Source organism: Prionailurus bengalensis, chromosome C2 (assembly GCF_016509475.1).
Source record: "Prionailurus bengalensis isolate Pbe53 chromosome C2, Fcat_Pben_1.1_paternal_pri, whole genome shotgun sequence".
NCBI classification, from domain to species: Eukaryota; Metazoa; Chordata; class Mammalia; order Carnivora; family Felidae; genus Prionailurus; species Prionailurus bengalensis.
This window is the reverse complement of record NC_057350.1, coordinates 2761376-2778806: the sequence shown is the minus strand read 5'-3', so window position 1 is coordinate 2778806 and position 17431 is coordinate 2761376. Positions and strand designations below refer to the sequence as shown.

At 45.2% G+C, this 17431-nt stretch overlaps 1 protein-coding gene across 2 annotated transcripts in view; it reads right to left on the bottom strand.

Moving 5' to 3' along the window:
* LOC122491118 (heat shock transcription factor 2 binding protein) overlaps positions 1–17431 on the bottom strand; it is a 96952-nt gene that overhangs the window by 28818 nt on the left and 50703 nt on the right. For both annotated transcript variants that reach the window (XM_043593487.1, XM_043593488.1), the window contains exon 8: positions 15195–15298. In XM_043593487.1, coding sequence (XP_043449422.1) covers positions 15195–15298 — 104 coding nt within the window. The remainder of the gene's footprint in view (positions 1–15194; positions 15299–17431) is intronic.

Here is a 17431-nt window from a genome sequence, read left to right as displayed (position 1 = left end):
TGAGCAGAAATCAAGAGTCAGACACTTAACCAATTGAGCCACCCAAGCGCCCCCCACATTTTAGTAGCCTACTTATATACCAGAAAAGAGGTCACCATTTAAAGACAAACTGCAAGGGAAAGTAACTCCTCATCCAAGAAAATGTTAAGTCACGGTGTGTTTTAAAGTAAGACATACTAATTTTTGTTTAGTTTTTAATTACTTCTTTCCTATTCGAAGTTGAAAATCTGCAAAATTAGAATCCGACTGCCGTAAGCACAAATGCCCGAAACTCTCTTCTTGCTACGCTGACCAGGGCAGCACTCACCTCCTCACAATCGCCTCCTGTCCCCACCCCGCCATGTGCCTCCTGCTCTTGACTCTGTGCCCCACAGACACTCGGCTCACAGGTCACCAGTGAGTCTCCGTGTCCAAGCCTTTTCTCCATTCCCATTTTCTTCAAGTTACATCTGACACCATTAGACTCTCTTCTTCTCAGAGAACTATTTTCTCCCTTTTAAAAAATTTAGACAGCATTTCCATTTACTCCTCCATTGAATTCTCATGGCCTCCCTTTGAGGAAGACAGGAACAGTATTATAAATGGCAGCCTGAGTACCGTAGAATTACCCCATACCCCATGCCTCTGGCCTATCACATAAACCCCGAAGTTTCTCATTGCCAATGACCTTCTGGAGAGTTCCATTTGGATGTATATTTTTTACTGTTACTTCAAACTGAGCATGTCCCACACCAAATTCATCTTCCCACATACACTAGCTGCCCTTCCTAAATTGCGACTGTGAGTTCATTATACCTATGTCAGACTATGGTAAATTTTAGATGGCTTTCAACTTGTTGGGTTTGACATATGTAAGCCAAATGTTTCCCAACATCCTTCAAGACATGAAGCGGTTGGGGCATCTGGGTGGTTTAGTCAGTTAGGTGTCCAACGCTTGATCTCAGCTCAGGTCATGATTTCATGTTTCATGTCGAGCCCTACATCAGGCTCTGCGCTGACAGCATAGAGTCTGCTTGGGATTCTCTCTCTCCCCCTCTCTCTGCCCCTTCTCCCATCTCTCTCTTTGGACCTCGCTCACACTCTCTTTCTCTCTCTGAAAATAAATAAAACTTAAAAAAAAATCCTTGTAGGGGTGCCCGGGTGACTCAGTCAGTTAGGTATCCAAGTTCAGCTTAGGTCGTGATCCCACAGTTCATGGGTTCAAGCCCCACGTCGGGCTCTGTGCTGACAGCTCAGAGCCTAGAGCCTGTTTCGGATCCTGTGTCTCCCTCTCTCTCTGCCCCTTCCCCACTCGTGCTCGCTCGTGCTCTCTCTCTCAAAAATAAATAAACATTAAAACATTTTTAATTAAAAATAATAAATAAATCTTTGTAAATAAAGGCCATAAATATTTTGCTTTTCAACCACACAGTTATCACCAATGTTCATGTGCTGGAGATGCAGCCTACTGGGACTATGACATAAGACAGTACTCTTGAAAAGCCACATATCTGGGCTGACAGGGACACTGAGGTCATAACTCAACTTCCCCTAGCATCCAAACCTTTCAGTCTCCCTCTGTGAAAATAACCCAGAGACATACAATCAAACCCCCAATCTTCTCCGTGATATAACCAAATATCAAACAATGGCTTTTCATCTCAAGATGATGGACAGCTTCACACAAACTGGTCTTTCATTCACTTGAGACATATTTTTGGTTCCATCTGTGAACCAAACGAAGATCCCTGTGCTCTTGAAGCTTCCATTCCAGTGTGGAAGACAGACAACAACCCCCATGGAACAAGGAGGGAAACTGTGCTTGGTGTTAAAGGTGACCGGTGCCATGGAAGAAGATGAAGTGGAATCAAGGTCTGGGGTGCACGGGAGAGGTGCACTGCCCTGATGGAGAGGAAACTGAGGCTTACACTAACTGAAGAAAAGCAAGATGAGTGAGTCATAGAAGATTCCAGAGTAACTTGAAATTTGAGAAAGAGCTAGAGACCAGGACTTGGGAAGGACGGGACCAAGCTGACACCAGCTACGGGGCTCCTTCCAGCATTTCTTATCTCAGCATCCCTACCCTGGCTTCAGTGATGGTCAGCACGGATCGACTTTCCCCAGGCAGCCAGGACCGCCACAGGCGGCTCTAGACTCATGCCTGGTAGTTCCATGGCCCAGAGTGGGAAGAATACTCTTCCTCGCCGGCTCCAACCAGCAAAGTCTGAGAAGACGACTCCGATCCCGCTCCGCTCACACACCCATCACTGAGATCATCACTCGGCACTGCTGGGTCCCTCCCTGACCAGGGTAGAAGGCCCGCTCCAGAGGAAGAAGGCAGGAGCACAGAGGGCAACCAGGGTGACAGCCCCAAAGAGACCAGGTCAAGGGCTCACTTGCCCAGCCCAGAGGCTAATCCCGCCAGCGAAGCCCAACTTGGAGTTCAGTCTCGGTCCGGGCTGTGTGATCGATTTGAGGGATCTGCCCGAAGAGTGTGCGGAACAGGAGGCGTCTTCGGGTGACGCTGGGCCAGCCGTGAGCCGCCGCTAACCGTTTGCAGGCCACGGCGAAGAGCCCCAGAGGCTGAGGAGAAGGTTACGTGGATTCAGAAGACCCTGAGATCCAGTCAGGGCTCAGGCTGGTGGCGAACTGGAGCGAAGCCACAACGGAGGCAAGAGGCCGCACAGAAAGCAGGATGAGCACTGCCGGCAGGGCAGCCACGGCCCGAGGGAGAGCAGACGCCAGCTCCCAGGGTGCCGAGCCGCGCAGGGCCGCTTCCGCGGCACGAGGGCCGAGGCCACAGCTGAGGGACACTGGGAGAGGCAGGCCTGTGAGAACAGGAATTCCAGGGAAACCTAAGATCTGGTTCCTACAAAAACGCAACGGTCTAGTTGGAGATAACTGGCATTTGTGACACAAAAGAACGAGAAAATGTGAAACCGTCTCTAAGTAAGATGGGAAACCAGAGCAGAGAGAGCGCCACGCGGACCGGGGCAGCAGCAGAGGCCTGCTAAGAGGTACAACCTGAGCTGAGCCTCCAAGACGAGCGGGAAGAGGAAACACGGACAGATGGGGGGATATTCAAAGTTGTGGGGATTTCTTATGTTTCTATGTATATATTTACACATTCTGGGGAAGCTACTTTCCCTGGGCAACGATACACTACAACTATCGTCCCGCATTGTTCTACTACACTTGTACGACGGACACTTGAAACAGGTTTTTTAATTGTGGTAGAACTTACATAAAATTTACCGTGTTGACCATTCTCAAGTGTGCGGTCCAGCGGTGCTAAGTCCATTCACAGCCTTTGCGGCCGTCACCTCCGTCTCCGGGGCTCTTTTCATCTTGTAGAACGGACACTGCCTCCATTAACCCTTCTTCCCCTGCCTCTGGCAACCGCGGTTCTACTTCCGGTTTGTGAGTGTGACTGCTTTACACGCCTCCTGTGAGTGGAATCGTGCAGAATTTGTCTTTGGGGATTGGCTTGCTTCACCGAGCATCACGTCCTCAAGATTCAACCATGTTGTAGGCGTCAGAAGGTCCTTCTTCTCTCGCGCCGAAAAACATCCCACTGCGTGTATACTCCACATTTCCTGTAACCGTTCATCCACCAGCGGACATTCTGGTTGCCTCCATATCTTGCTGCAGTGAACACGGCTATCCAAATACCTCTTCAAGATCCTGTTTTTCATTCTTTTGGGTAAATAACCCAGAAGTGGGATAAGATCTTTCACTTCCGCTAGGAGTCTTTCAAGCAACAGTTTCAACAGAGTTGCTCCAAAACACCAGCCCTCCCCAGGTATCACACTCGGCACGTGGCAAGGACTGGCGTGATGTTCTGCTGTCATGTTCTCCCAGCTTGAAGAACTTTCTTTCTGGTAAAGAAGGTGTGCCAGCAATAAAATCCCTTGGGCCTGGTTTATCCGGGAATGCATTTTGCCTTCACTTCTGAAGAATAGTTTAGCTGGACACAAAATTGTTAGTAGACAGTCTCTCAGAACTTTGAAAACCTCATCCCTCTGCTTCATGACCACTGTTTCTGACAAGCAGAGAGCTGTTAATCTTGCTGTGGTTCTCTTATACATGTTTTTCCCTTGCTGATTTCAAGATGTTTTCTTTGTCTCAAGTTTCAACAGTCTGACTGGGATTTGTCTAGATGTAGATCTGTGTTTATCCTACTTGGAGCGCACTATGCTTCTTGGATGTCGTAGACTTGTTTTCATCAAAGTTAGGAAGTTTTCTGACATTATTTCTTCAAATAATTTTTTTCTGTTCCTCTCTCTCTTGAATTTCCTTGAGGACCGTGCACAGATTGGTGTGTCTGATAATGTCCCACAGGCCTCTGAGCTTGATCATTTTCTTCACTCGTTTTTGTTTCTATTCTGCAGACCAGATACTCTCTATTTATCTAGCTCTCAGTCTGCTGGTTCTTCCCACTACTGGCTCAAATGTGCTGTGGAACCTGCCTAGTAAAGCCCATTAATTTCTACTTTTTTCTAGATTTCCTCCTTGGACTTTATTTGGGTTGTTTCAATTTTTTTTTTAATCCTTATGCTACATGTTTAGTTCATTAATCTTCTGCTTTCCTCCTTAAACTAATAAAATTTCTAGTAAATGCTTATTTGGGTGCATTTCACCATTTTTGGTATGTAACATTTCTATTATTCAGTTCAAAATATCTGATTGATATTACGATTCCTTCTTCTACTCACGGGTTACTTAATTTTACTCATGTTTTTGTCACTAATTTCCAGCTTCATTGTACTGTGGCCAGAGAAGATATTCTGCATGATTCTGATCATCTGAAATTTGTTGAGACATGCTTTCTTTATAACCCAGAACGCTACAGTTTTTTGTTTTGAGACTATATTAGGAAGTGCATAGAGAAATTCACAATTGTTGTAGCCTTCTGATGAATTGATAAGAATATGCCTCGTATTGTCTTCCTTTTACTCTGAACCATTAACGTACTACGGAGTTTTAGATGGAACTATATAAACAACATGTATTTTGTTGATTATGATAGTTTCAATCCAGTCTAACATTACTACCTTTTACGAGTCATTTAGTCCATTTGCGCATATACTTGGATTGAATGCTGCCAGCATATCTTTTCTTTTTTTGTTTTTTCTCTCGCCATCTTCTGAATTCCTTTTCACCTTCCATTTTATCCAGTATTCATATTATTTATAGGTGTATGTTCTGTTTCTATTATCTACACGTTACCCTAGAAATTTAAGCTGCGTGTTAATTATCAAAGTCTGAAATGAGCCATCACTACTGCTCTCCTCCTGGACAGCACTGGACTCATAATGCTGTAACTCAGCCTATCGCCCACCCAGGACACGTGCCACTGTTCTGCTCTTGGTGTTTCTAATTCTATCGCTTTGGTTTTGTTGGCTTTGTTCCATACAGTCCACGCCTACTTCGATTTATCCCCACATCTGCCACTCTCTCTGGCCCTCATTCTCTCCTGCATACTTTCCGTCTGAGAGGACCCTCCTCCTGAAGCACACCCTGGGAAGGTCTGTGGAGATGAAGCCTCAGTTCTTGTTTGTCTGAAACGTCTCCATCTCACCCCTGCCCTGAAAGAGACTGGCGGGAGGGGGAGACCTGCAAATCCAGGCTGACAGCTATTCTCTCGGCATCAGATGGGACGCTGTCGCTGTCCGGGGTCAACCAGCAGTCTAAGTGCCACTCCTCTGAAGGCACACCGTTTGCTGTCTGCCTGCCTCTCAGACCGTCTCCGATACTCTGTGGTTTTCATTATGGCGGCTCTGAGGGGAGGTTGCATTTATCTTGCTTCCAAGTAGGTAGACTTCTCAAATGAAGTAACGAGTCTGGAGGACTCCTTCAAACGTCGTTTCTGTTCCACTCGCTCCCCTCCCTTCCCGGGCCCTGGTTGGTCACATGTGAAATTCGCATCTCTCTTCCACGTCCCTCATCTGCTCCTATTTTCCATCTCTGGGCTTCATTCTCAATCACTTCTTCAGATCTGTCTATGTCAATTTAATTATCTCTTCAACTATGTATAATCTGTGTTAAACTGTCCCATAAATTTATAATAGCAAGCATTATACTGTTTATCTCCACAAATATTATTTGGTCCTTTTTCAGATCTGCCTGGTCATTTCTACAATGTCTTACTCTTTACTCATATATTAATCCCCTCTTTTATTTCTTAAAACACATTAAATTTACTTTATAGTGACCCAATAATTCATATATCTGAAATCTTCTGCAAGTCTATGTAATGTGTTATTTACTAATGATGTTTCCCATGCCTCTTGTGATTTTCAGTATGTGAGCTCAGGTTCTTAAAACCTTATCTGTAAGAATTCTTTAAGGACTTGGTTGACGTCAAAAAAATTCTCCAGAAAAGATCTTCATTGTTCTCTAAATGAGGACCACCCAGGAGGTGAGAATTAAGGCTTCAGAGCTACTTGAAAACCAACCTATGGTGGTAAATTCTCAGAAGAGATTATCCTCCAGTTTGCTCAGTGCCAAAGATCAAACAGGCAATTATCAGTTCACAACTTCTTGGGAGCTTCCTGGGTGCAATCTGAGATCAGCCCCTACAGACTGAGGGCAGGAAAAGACCAAAGAGAAAGGCTGCCACTCCAGCCTGGTAGCTGGCAGGTTTAATAAGCAAAGGGAGCTTACACACGAGGCTTGTCTCAGCCATCCACAAGATTTGCAGATCCCTGCACTCACCCACCAGAATAGAAGGTTAAAAGTAGAACTATCCTATGATCTTGCAACTGCACTACTAGCTACTTACCCAAAGAATACAAGAACACTAATTCAAACGGATACGTGCACATGACGTTTATAGCAACATTATCTACAACAGCTAAACATGGAAACAACCCAAGCGTCCATCGACCGAGTAAGATAAAGAAAATGTGGTATATGTACATGTATGTATATACATGTATATGTACACACACCCACACCCACACCCACACACGAATATTACTCAGGCATAAAAAAGAATGAAATCTTGCAATCTGCAATGCCATGGATGGAGCCAGAGAGTATAATGCTAAATGCAGTAAGTCAGTCAGAGAAAGACAAACACCATATGAATTCACGCATATGTGGAATTTGAGAAACAAAACAAAGGAAAAAAAAAACAGAGGGAGACAAACGAAGAAACAGACTCTTAACTACAGAGAACAAACTGATGGTCACCAGAGGGGAGGTGAGTGGAGGAAAGTGAAACAGGTGATGGGGATCAAGGAGGGCCCTTGTCACGATGAACGCGGTGTTGTACGGAAATGCTGAATCGCTATCCTGAAACTAATGTGACACTGAATGTTAAATAAGTGGAATTTAAATAAGAACTTTATAAAATAAAAGAAATAAACACATAAAAACACTTCTATCTTCCCCCCCAAAAAGTTCACACAGAGGCCTTAAGTGGGTTCAGCCACGTACACTGTCCAGTCTCAACGCCACATCACCATCTCCAGGCTACGTTCTTGGGACGGCTTCTGGGAGCAAGAAAGACAACAGAAGGCACATTCCGAGAATGAGATGGGGGGTGAGGAGCCTCCAGTTCCCAAGGTCCAATCAGGTCTCAAGCAGCAGTCGTGTCCTCTCGACGACCTCCCCTGAGAGCAATTTTCCTGCAGTCCCCAAGGGTTGGAGGAGTATCCTCAGTTTACCCCTCCAATGCTGGTAAATGCCTTTGGGAGTCCCTACCGGGCTACTCATCTGGGATGGGACCTGGGCTTTGTTTCTTGTCCCCACACCCTGGGAGGCCATGGAAACTAAAGGTCATTTTGACAAATGCCCTCAAGGCAGGAGTTAGCTCAGGTCTGTAACTTCTTTGGTGTCCCACTTTTGCTTGGTTTTTTGTGCTTTAGATACAATTACTTTTTTCCTAGCTCAGAGGAGCATTTAAAAAACTTTTTTTTTTTTAAGTCTCACTCAACATTTTGACTCTTTTCAATAAGGAGAGTTGGTCTGGGATCTATCCCATCATACCACTGGCTCCCCACTCATGCCCTGCAAGGAAGGACAGAAGGGAGATCTGTAGGAGGCTGCTGGGAATTCTTTAAATGAAAGATGATGGAGGCTCAAAGCCAGGTGGGGTTGGTAGACGGCGGTCAGATTCTGGACATATTTTGAAAGCGGAGCCATCAAGATCTCCTTACAGGTTGGATGTGGGTGTGAAAGGAAAAGGAGACAAGATTCACTATAAGGTTTTTAAAGGCCTGAGAAATCAAAATAGAGCTGTCATTAACAGAGACTGGGAAGGCCATGGCAAGAGGTCAGTGTCGGGAAAGATTAGGAATTTAGCCTGAACACGAGGAGTTTCGGTATCCATTAGACGTCCGCGGGGAGACGTCTGGATGCCTGCTAGACAAGGTCCGCATGGAGAGGTCTGAATGTTTACTCAGATATACACGTGGGGACACCAAGGAGGCAGGTGGACATATGAGTACGGAGTTCAGGGCAGAGGTCTGGGCTAAACATACAAACTTGGTGGGATTATCAGTGTCTCGCACTGCTTACACACACTAAATAAATGTAAGACAGCGGCAAGTGCCTTCCTATTCAACATCGTACACACGGCCAGGAAACACAGCGCAGAAGAGTTACAAGCGTGACCAAGATACTAGTCTGCGCTCACGGTGACATAACCTGTGGTCATCATCCCGATACATTCTGTCCTCACCAGCCGTTTACTAGCTCTCCATGCCAGCTCTGCAGCTTAAGAGGAATGTTGAGAATGTAGAGACGGCATGGGGAAAAGCCAGTCACAGAGGCGAACAGAGGGAAGGAAAATGCAATCCGACAGATGTTAAAGGAAACGAGGTTGTTTGGTGAGGGGTGATTCACAGCAACCGGTTCTATACTCTGGGTTGGGAAGTCCAGACACGTGCTAGCGACCTGCTACCTTTAGGTCAAAGGAAATAAAAGGAAGTGAGCTTTCGCTGCAGCACAAAAGACTTACCTGCGGCACAACGTATTTCACACCGACTCTGTTAGGTGTTGGCCCTGGCGCTGCTGCATTTTAATACATTAAGACTCTTGAGGTAGGAATCTCCATTTTGCAGAACAGAAGAGCGGGATTCTAAAAGGTGAGGTGAATTCCCAAGTGCAAAAGCTGCAATTCTAATCAAATGCATCCCAAGTCGACATTCTTCAAAATACATCAAATCTCCCAACAGGAGAGCTGATAAAAGCAGGACCCTATTATTAAGAGAAGTAATGAAATCTATTTTCCTAGATCTTCTAAAAACTACAACAGACTCTTATTTGTCTGGTATATTTTCACAGAGCAGATCTACCTAAAAGCAAAGGGATAGAACACACCGGTTTTCAAGTTCTGTCCTAGCTCTAAGCAGTTACAAGAGCCTAGAGCTCTGACAGTCACACTAAATCCACTGAGCACCAAGAAGCGTGGATTACTTTTCAGGGAACTATTTTTGTTCCTATTTTCCTATTCTATAATAAAATACAGAATAGAAAATATATTCACCTTCCTATCATATGCACCAGATTCTATAACAAATTTCAAGGTTTTTAAAAAATGTTTTTAATGTTTGTTTATTTTTGAGAGAGACAGAGCACCACCAGCAGGGGCGGGGCGGGGGGGGCGGGGCGGACACAGAATCCGAAGCGGGCTCCAGGCTCCGAGCTGTCAGCACAGAGTCCAATGTGGGACCTGAACCCACAAACCGTGAGATCACGACCTGAGCCGAAGTTGGACACTCAACCGACTGAGCCACCCAGGCACCCCAACAAATTTCCATTTTTAAGCTGAAGTAATTCCACAAATAATTCGAGGGTCAAACGTCCTGGGTTTACTAGACCTTGCCTTTGTTTGACTGTGATAACAGCTCTGAAGATACCAGGCAAAATGACCTTGTAAAAGATTTATTAGGGTTTGGGTTGTGTCCACTGTGTCAAAAGAACAGTTGTCTTCACGGACAAGAAAGACTGATGCCACAGTGGGGAAAAGTGGCATTAAGGCAACTTCACCACGGTCCCCTACTGGACACAATCCAAAGTTTAAGCAGAACAGTCCATTCGGGTCAAAGAGCACCGTGTCCAGTGAGCGCCAGGGCCACTCAGACTGCTCATGCCTAGAGAGCTGTATAAATTGAAGTCAGACCCAACAATTCTCTCTCAGCTGCAGACAATTTCTGGAGTACCGTAGCTAAACAGGACCCTGTAGAACGTTTAAGGCCCTCCTTTGATAAGAAAGTCAACAGCGGACAGAAGGTGCTAGCTTAAAAAGAGAGGAGCATATGGTTGCAGGACCCCCCGTGTCCAAGGCCAAGCCCAGCCAGCTTACAGGCAGGTAAAGGCAGGGAGGCACCCAGAACTAGGCTGCCATGTCTGAGGTGCTTCTGCAAAGCAGCAGTCCAACATGGAGGCCAAGAGATGGGGTCTGGAGCCCACCTGTCAGGCTTTCCACTCAGCGGCTATACAACCTTGAGCAAGTCACTTCGCCTTTATGTGCCTTTAGTTGCCTCATCTATAAAAGAGAAGTTACAGTATTTGCCTTATAATGGCACTTAGAGAATGAACTCTGTGAATATATGTAAAGCATTTACAACAGTGACTGCCACTCAAAAAGTATCTAGTTATTGTCTCCCTGTCACCACCTCCTCCCCCTCCAACTGGCATCGTGGGCATGATGTGCCCATGACAACTGGCCTGGATGGGCACCTGATAGGTCAGGTCCGGGACACATGCTGGAGTCCACAGCCCTTAGTTCACACTCTCAAGAGAGTAAAAGCTGTCTGGTCGAGCATCCAACCCTGGGGGCTGGGAGTTATCACTCTGTACAAAACACAGCCCTTGAGACTATGGAAGTCTGGTGTTTTATCCTACTTGCCAGCTAACGGCTCAGCAGGTTGTAGTTTCACGGGTGCTGGAAGGAGAGACTCGAAACTCCTGAGACCAAGATAAAGGACTGCACTACTCACCAGCAACCGCCACATCCACACTTGGGCCAGTTCAGCGAGACCAATTCTACAGCGCCATGAACAGGCCCTGGGTTGCCTTACACAGGAGGAACCCCAGATCTTTCATAATGGGCAGTAAGCCTACCTGACCTTTGCCCTAGAGGGAAGCATTACCCCTACTGCATGCTTGTAAACAAGCCCACCCTTTGCTCTGGAGATAGACAGCATCTCTACCTACTAAGGGTGCTCACTATGCAAGCATCCTTGCAAAAACAGCTAGGAACAAAGGAGGTCAGTTCCTCTATTCTTAAGATATAAAGAAACATGAGAGTTCCCTGTTTCCAACAAAACTAAATAAATGGACATATATACTATGTTCATGGACTGGAAGGCTCAATATTGCTAAAATGCCAATTCTCCCCAAATGAAATGTCAATTCAGCACAACCCCGATAAAAGTCTCAATAGGATTTGTTTTTGGTAGAAACTGACATGCTGATTTCTCAAATTATCTGGAAACACAAAGAACTTAGAAATAACGAAAAAAAAACTTTGAAAAATCAGAACAGTGTTGGAGGACTTACATTACCTGATGTAAGATTTATTATAGAGTATGATACTGGCATAAAGACAAAAATGGATCCACGGAACAGAATAGTAAGTCCAAAACCACGCTCTCACATACACTGTCATGTGATTTTCAACAAAGGTTCAGAGGCAATCTGGTGGAGAAAGTGGCCTTCACAACAAATGGCATTATACCAACCAAGCAGCCGTACAGAAAACAAGAACTGGGATTCTCACTTCCTGCCACACGCAAGTATTATTCCAAAATGGATCACAGACCTAAATCTATAAAACTCAAAACTTTAGAACTATTAAAAGAAAACAAATTTAGGGGCACCTGGGTGGCTCAGTCAGTCGAGCATCCAACTTCAGCTCAGATCATGATCTCGCAGTTCATGAGTTCAAGCCCCCCACCTTGGGTTTGCTGCTGTCAACGCAGAGCCTGCTTCAGATCCTCTGTCCCCCTCTCTTTACCCTTCCCCTGCTTATGCTCTCTCAAAAATAAATAAAACATTAATACACCAAAAGCACAATTCATAAAAGAAAAAGAACAAGTTAAACCTCATCAAAATTAAGAACTTCCAGGGGCGCCTGGGTGGCACAGCCGGTTAAGCGTCCGACTTCAGCCAGGTCACGATCTCGCGGTCCGGGAGTTCGAGCCCCGCGTCAGGCTCTGGGTTGATGGCTCAGAGCCTGGAGCCTGTTTCCGATTCTGTGTCTCCCTCTCTCTCTGCCCCTCCCCCGTTCATGCTCTGTCTCTCTCTGTCCCAAAAATAAATAAACGTTGAAAAAAAAAATTAAAAAAAAAAAAATTAAGAACTTCCATTCTTTGAAAATGCTTTAAAGAAAATGAAAAGACAAGCCACAGACTGGGAGAAAATATTTGCAAACCACGTACTGACAAAGGATTTGCATCTAGAATATACAATGAACTCTCGATACTCAATCAAAACAACCCAATTTTTTTTTAATGGGCAAAAGATATGAAACGATACCTTATCAGAGAAGATACATGGATGGGAAATTAGTACATGAAAAGGTGTTCAACATCGTTAGTCATAACAAAAGTGCAAATTAAGACCACAGTGAGGTGTCACTATCTAAAGTCTAAAGTTAAACAGAGAGACCAGTGAGCACTGACAAGGTTACGCAGCAGGTGACATACTGCTGGGGGGTGTGCAAAATGGTAGCATACACTTACCATACACCTAGACGTTCCACTCCTAGGTATTTACCCAAAAGAAATGAAAACATATATCCATGCAAAGACATACTAGAATGTTCACAACAGTTTTATTTATAATAGCCGAAACCTAGAGACAACCCAAATGTCTATCAATACCTGAATAAATAAAGCAACTGTAGTGCACCCACATCACAGGGCACTATTTAGCGATAAAAAGCAGCCAATTATCAGTCCACAATAACGACACGGACGGATCTCAAAATAATCATGTTGAATGAGAGAAGCCACCAGGCAAAACAGAATACAAGATGCAGGAATCCAGGAATATAAACTCGTGGAAAATGAAAACTAATTTATAGTGCAAAAAGGTGGTGAATGAGTGGGAAGATAGGAGCAGAGGGAGGGGAGGGAGGGACCACCAAGTGGTACAAGGTACCTCTTGGGGGTGATGGCCACCTTCACTATCTTTATTGTGGTGACAGGTGCATATTTACATCAAAACTTATCCATTGATTGCCTTAAACATGTGTTTATTGTATGTCAATTATACCTCCAAACTGCTGTTACAAAAAATCAGCATTCACCAGCAAGTGGAACTGAAGCTCCAGGAGAGATTGACCTAAGTTATGAAAAAATAAGGAAAGTCTATTTTTGCACACTTGAGTGAAATACGTACCTACTAAACACACAGTGTTAAAAGTTATGATGGTGGTGCCTGGATGGCTCAGTTGGTTAGGTGTCTGGCTCTTGATTTCAGCTCAGGTCATGATCTCACACTGCGTGAGATTGAGCCCCATGTCAGGCTCTGTGCTGACAGTGTTGGAGCCTGCTTAGGATTCTCTGTCTCCCTCTCTCTCTCTCTCTCTTCCTCTCCCCCCCCCCACTCCCACTTGGGTGCATGCACATGCGCACTCTCAAAATAAATGTTAAAAATAAATAAATAAAATAAAAGTTATGATGAACAGATTGGGACAAAATTTTGTTAACTTGGTGGTCAGACGTTGGCCACAACATTTTTCTAGATGCGTCTCCTGAGGCAAGAGAAACAAAAGCAAAAATAAACTGTTGGGACTTCATCAAAATAAAAAGCTTCTGCACAGCAAACAAAACCAATAAAATAAAAAAGTAACCTACAGAACAGGAGAAGACATTCGCAAATGACATGTCTGATAAAGGGCAAGTATCAAAAATACACAATAGAACTTACAAAACTCAACACCCCAAAAGACAAATACTTCAATTTAAAAATAGGCAGAAGACAGGAACAGGCATTTCTCCAAATAAGACATACAGATAGTTAACAGGTACACGAAAAGATGCTCAATGTCACTCATCACCAGGAAAATGAAAATCAAAGCCCCAATGAGATCCCACCTCTCACCTGTCAGAATGGCTAAAATCAAAAACACAAGAAATAAGAGCTGTTGGTGAGGATGTGGAGAAAGGAGAACTCTCATGTACTATTTATTGGTGGGAATGCAAACTGGTGCAGCCACTCTGGAAAATAGTATGGTGGCTCCTCAAGAAGTTAAAAGCAGATCTACCTATGACCCAGTAATCACACTACTGGTTATTTACCCAAAGAGTATGAAATCGCTAATTCCACTAGCGAAAGCATATATGCACCCCTACGTAAACTGCAGCGTTATCTGTAGTAGCCAAATTATAGGAGCAGCCCGAGCGGTTTCATCTATTGATGAGTAGATAAAGAAGATGTGGCATACATATAATGGAATACTACTCAGTCATAAAAAGGAATAAAATCTTGCCATTTGCAATGATATGACTGGATCCAGAGAGTATAATGGTATGTGAAATAAGCCAGTCCGAGAAAGACAAGTATCATATGATTTCACTCACAATTAAGTGGAATTTAAGGAACAAACAAACAAAGGGGAAAAATAGGAACAAACCAAGAAACAGACTCCTAACTATAGAGAACAAACTGGTGGTCACCCGAGGGGAGGTTGGTGGGGGGAGGGAAAGACATATGAAGGGAATCCAGAATACATTTATCATGAGGAGCAGTGAGTAACACAGAGAAATGTTGAATTGCTGTATTCTACAGCGGAAACTAATATGACACCGAAGGTTAACTACACAAAGACAGTAGACAGAGCTTTTATTTCAAAGAAAATAACAACCCCGCATACACATACTACATATGTAACTCCAGGGCTGCAATCTCCCTGATGTCTTTTTCCCCACGTTCTTTCCCTGACATTCGGAGCCGTAGACGACACACCCAGTGCTGTACTGCCCGCAGAGAAAGGGATGGGTGAACGCCCCTTGCCAGCTGTTCTAGAAGATCATTTTTCTTTGTATCACAGAATCATAACTGAGAGCAATACTCCAGAAGCAGAACCAGAAATAACCTAGCACCCCACTGAGCTCTTTATAGTTTGAAAGCTTTCTTTGAAAAAATGTTAATACCCTGGGCCTGCCATCCCAACCTTACAGCTTCCTCCAGCCACAGAGGGGCAGGCGCCCAGGCTGGACGAGAAGACGCACGGGGGAGCCCTCTCTCCTCACCACTCAGAAGCCACCAAAGCAGCGGGATGAAGCCCGGGCTCTCGCTGATGTACTTCAGGCCTTTCAGGTTGATGCTCACGTTGTACAGGGACATCAGCAGTAACCTGAAATGTAAAGAAGGCAGGTTGAGTTGATGCCCCACGTGGAGTCTCGCCCCCAGCACACCTCCTGGTGAACACCGCAGGGGTCCCACTCAACAGGCTGGGTGACAGGGGCCGGAAACAGGGTGTAGGCCTCCAGGACGCTACAGGAAAATGGGAAGCTCCGGCAACAGGGCCACATAAAACCACCTTCGCAAAGTGCACCTAATCAAGGGACACGACTGCAGAGAGGGTCCCACAGGAAACCTCAAGACCAGATTTATGCAGTCATCTCTTATTACCAGTCCTGCATTTACACACAGGCAACCCTCAATTCACAAGCATACTGTGTTCTAACAGTTCAATTCAGCTGCTTACAATTGAATCCTATCTTCTCATTCAATGGAAATTATCCAGATGTCTGGGTAGCCCACTCAGGCCATACAAATGTGTTTAATCCACAGCATGAGGGATGAAGAATGCCATAACCCCATTTCTAACACCGACAAGACAGTATCCAGAGTTAATCAGGATCTTAGAAGCTATCGTAAGAACTGACCACAACTACTAAGTTAGAGTCTAATGAAAACTGGAAAACTGCCAGACAGATTTCTAGTAATACTGCAGAATACAGAGATCCCTAAACCTCACATTGCAAAGCAATTTAAAAGAAAAGAAATGAAAAGAAAAGAAAAAACAAGCTACACAAAGATTTTGCAAGCCCCTGAAAGAATGGATGAGCTTGCAAGAAGTAAAGGGAAAATACCCCTGGCCAGGAACTCGGTGAGAGTGCAAATTCAGGGAGGCGTGACGACAGATTCCAGAAGCACACAGCTATGGTGCAGCAGAGTGGCTATGGGCAGCAGGACAGAAGGAAAGGTCTCAGACCCACGCGAGACAGGGACTCAGATCACAGAGCCCTGCGGAAAACCAGAGAGAGTGAGCTGTCAAGCTGGGCATGAATCCACACTTTGTGGATGGCCTGAAAATCCACAAGCCAATAATTTTAAGACAAAGGAGAGCTGGGATAGAACCCTCAACCCGATCTTCGAAGAACTGCCCCAAATACAGTACCAACAAATGTGAGTCCATAACAAAAATCACAAAAGCCATGAGAAACGAGATGTCACAAGTGAGAGCACAAAGAACCAATGAGAGTCAGAATTTTTCTACAAAGAGAACTGGCACACCCTGGAAGTGTCAACCACAGAACAGAAAATGGGTATATTTAGTAGGTACAGAGAATACAAAAAGAGGGGCGCCTGGGGGGGGCTCAATCGGTTGAGCGTCCGACTTCGGCTCAGGTCACGATCCAACGGTTTGTGAGTTCGAGCCCCACATCGGGCTCTCTGCAGTCTGCACGGAGCCCGCTTCAGATCCTCTGTCCCCTCTCTCTCTCTGCCCCTCCCCCACTTGTACACATTCTCTCTCAGAAATAAAAATATTAAGAAAAATACAAAAATAAATTTAAGAAACGAGATAAAGGAGCTACGGAGTATTACAAGTGGCCAGCCCATTCAAAGGAGGACCTAGAACTTACAAAAAGTGAAAGGGTAACAATCAAATGGTGAAACTCAAGGGAAACTGAGGCGGTGGCAAGGCCGGTAAGGAGAGGCCCCACACAGAGAGAGAGGAGGAGTTAAAGGAGCTACGGCAAGCAGAGCACAGGCGGGGAGGAGGGAGCGTAGGCAGGCGGGGACTCGGCCCGGGACGCCACCCGGGAGCACTACAGTGCAGGGCAAAACCTCCGTGGCCCCGGCCCAGCCTGCACGGACAGACGGCGCCTCCACAAGGCAGCCCCGAAGAGGCCCCGTGAGCAGTAGGGGCTGGAAAACCAAGGACAGGGCCCAGAGTGTGTTGATCACCTCAGGGGAGCCGGAGTTTAAGAGTCAGGTAAAGCTAACCGCCTGTTAGGACAAACTCTTCCCCTTCAGGAAGAGGTAACAGAACCCAGAGTCCACAAAGACAACCTGCAAAGTCCAGGAGACGCTGGCAGATTTACCCGGCAGGGCCCGCTAGGGTGCAGAGAGAAGGCATTTATTTCTTTGGGTGCAAATGCAAGGGGTGCCAAAACAGTAAACAAGATTTTTTTTTAATGTACTGCACGGCAACCTTTTAAAAAAATCAAAACCACTGCAAAAACTCCGTAATAAGCAA